At 33.8% G+C, this 3,138-nt stretch overlaps 1 protein-coding gene across 2 annotated transcripts in view; it reads right to left on the reverse strand.

The window, feature by feature from the left end:
- Positions 1 to 321: 321 nt before the first annotated feature.
- Positions 322 to 3,138, reverse strand: part of LOC106471737 (actin-related protein 10-like) — a 41,477-nt gene continuing 38,660 nt past the window's right edge. For both annotated transcript variants that reach the window (XM_013932360.2, XM_022400345.1), the window contains 3 exons: positions 2,078 to 2,159; positions 1,106 to 1,307; positions 322 to 641 (listed from right to left, as the gene is read on the reverse strand). In XM_013932360.2, coding sequence (XP_013787814.1) covers positions 511 to 641; positions 1,106 to 1,307; positions 2,078 to 2,159 — 415 coding nt within the window. In that variant the 3' untranslated portion in view covers positions 322 to 510. The remainder of the gene's footprint in view (positions 642 to 1,105; positions 1,308 to 2,077; positions 2,160 to 3,138) is intronic.

Genomic DNA, 3,138 nt, shown 5'->3' on the forward strand with positions numbered 1-3,138 from the left:
AATGACTAATTGGATTGACCGTCACATTATAATGCCCCCATGGCTGAAAGGGCGAGCATGTTTGGTGTGACGAGGATTCAAACCCGCGACCTGCATATTGCGAGTCGAGCGCTCTAACCACCTGGCCATGCCGGGCCTAAGTTTTGGAATTATGTTAAAGTTGAATAGCAAAAGAAAATTATTAATACAAACTTATGTTATTAAACATTGTGAAAAAAGGAATTTGTACATTAGCAAGAAAATAAAACAGAATTTACAATATAGTTAATGATGTAAGAAGATTATAGAAGGTGTAGTTGAGACTTAAACAACAACACACTGTGGTTAGTGTACATTTTATTTGATAGATAAATTACTTGTAGAATGAGGGTGTATTGGTAAACAAGCTGGCTTTTTCTAATCTGCAAGTTTAGTGATGATAATACTAAATAAAATACATCTAATAAATATTACATATCTGACATGAGAAAAAGGTTTATTTTCACATGGTGTCATCAACTATATACTTGTTTAACTACGACCTCGTCCAGAATGACTAGTCCACATCTGATCTGACCAGTCAGGAATGTATTCTCGTTTCAAATACTGTTCTCTAGTGATAGACCGGGTTGTCACAACGTCCGTGGCTCCAAAAATAGCACCTGTAATGACCAAATGTAAAATTTTTTGAATTAACAGATACTGATTATTAAGTTCAAAATGACAACTGTTATATTGAAAGGTTTACTAGAACTTTGTTAAAACCTGTAACTTTGAAAATCTTTAGGTGATAGAAAATTCTACACAAATAGTGATTAAATCTGAGATTTCAAAACTTTATGTGGGTGGGATTCCACGAGGAATATACTTTAACTTTGCATCAAATAATACAAAATTATGTCAACACTGCACTTGGCTGAAAAACAAAAATTGATGTAATTACAAAATGTCAAACATAACACAAATTCAAATGTGTAATTTTTATACTTCCCATAAAAATGATACAGAAAGATACACCTGAAAGCAAAGTAGTTTCATGAATTGTGATTCTAACATATTGGGTGATACACTATATTACTCTCACATTACAAAAATGATCCCTAGACAATTAGTAGAAACTAATTACCTCCCAACCATGCTATATAATTTTCTTTTGCTGGTGGTTGATGAATTTTGATCTTCTTGATAGGTAGGCGGCTGGAATAATACGGATCCTTTAATAGATTTTGTACTTCAGCCAGAAGTCGATGTTTAAACCCAGGTAACATGGTGTTACCACCCATGACAACAAGATTTTCAGCTAGTGTCTTACGAACATCAATTGGGCTCTGGTGAACAAAAGTAAAACTATCAGAAAATTTTCATCTTACCATTATATAAACTGAAGAATCTAGAAGTAATAGATAACAACTGTTTTACACCCAGCAAAAAAGGTGGGGGTATGGATAGATCGGTATAGTCTTCACAGTGAGTAGGATAATTTTTTTATTTTTTGAGTGTGTATGTGAAGCATAGGTCAGTGGGAAAATGTAAACAGTCATTTCTTACTATTTGTTACAGGTAAGTTTGACTATATGTATATGTAAAAAAAAATTGACATTTTCTGAAGGACAAAATGCCAATAAAATTTGATGTGCTATGTCAGTTACAATAACTTCCACAGGTTTAGAAAAGAAAAAAATGTGGTGAAAACTGTAAAGCACGATGAAGTGTAAGCAAAAGAAAAGAAAAACGGCCTTTTTCTCATGAATAACTGAACATACTGCTGTGAACAGTGGAGTGTTAATCTCCTGAAGAAGATGCAAGATAGAATGTGAAGGTTATAAATGGACTTTGAATGCTAAATTTCAGTCAAGTTTGTACAACTCTTCACATCTGGTTATCTATGCTATGCCCACCACAGAGATTGAATCCTGAATTTTAGCACTGTAAGCCCCTAGGCTAATTGTCAAGCCACCAGGGAGGCTTGAGTAAAGTATTTATACATTACAGAATGTTATATTTATGTTATGGAACATACTGGAAAACATAAAACACATAAGGAATTTTCTATGTACTTTCTAACCTTATGATTTATGCGATGATATCATTTTCTTACCTTTAAAATTGCATCCAATATCAAACTGGCTAGAGACTGTTCATCACCACTTCTCTCAAACATTATTTCTGGGGCATAGTTTCTGGAAAAAACAACAACAACAAAATAACTTTACAAATGTGTATTTTTCATACTAAATGATACAATACTAAAAGATTATTCTACTATTCCTGGCACTTCTGTTTGTTCTGCCACATGATAGTTTCTTGTGTAACAGAAAATAGTAAAAGTAAAAGAAAATCTTCCCTTTTCTTTATTTGTTTCCCAATAAAATGCATAAATAACCAAGTTTTTGTAAATATTTTGTTCATATATATATTCTTTCAAACATAATACATTAATTTTGACACAGGATTAGGGGATTTTGCTGCCTTTTGCTAGAAATTTCTTTTTCTTAATATTACATAAATGAAAATTATCATATTGTTACGTCTCTGTATGTTTGTTTGTTAATTCTTCTAAGATACAAGTCCTTTCTTTATAAAACTTGTTTATTCCTCCTCAATACAACTTTGTAATGCACTTAATTTTCACAGTTACACACACTATAGTTCACAACAATTCACTCACTTTCTATCGCGCTTAGACTTAATTGTTCGTCCCCGCAAACTATAGTTCCGATCTCTGTGTCTGCTATCCTCAGTTCCCGCCGACCGTAACCGCTGTCTTTCTTTCTCTCTACCTGCTTCGCCTCCGCTACGTCTCTGTCTTTGTCTCCACTATTGCTTCGACTCCGTCCGGCTCTCTCACTGTTTAGCACACTTATATACGATAATACTGCCTGTTCTAGAAACTTCTAAGACTCTCAACACGTGCTACCAGCGTCAGTTGATGCAATGCTGTCGCAACACACTAGTGAATCTTCTAGAATACTCGTCACGTGAACCCCACTGTCGTAACACTGCCCGTTCCTTAGTATTGTTCGTACCGAACAATAGCCACTTACAGTAAACTAATAAACAATTAACAATAACTTAATTAAATGTACAGAATTTACAAACACAAAATTAAAGTTGAACAAAGTCTTTTAATTTTCGGGACGTATCTTCTTCTGCACTGGT

Source organism: Limulus polyphemus, unplaced genomic scaffold (assembly GCF_000517525.1).
Source record: "Limulus polyphemus unplaced genomic scaffold, Limulus_polyphemus-2.1.2 Scaffold4825, whole genome shotgun sequence".
NCBI classification, from domain to species: Eukaryota; Metazoa; Arthropoda; class Merostomata; order Xiphosura; family Limulidae; genus Limulus; species Limulus polyphemus.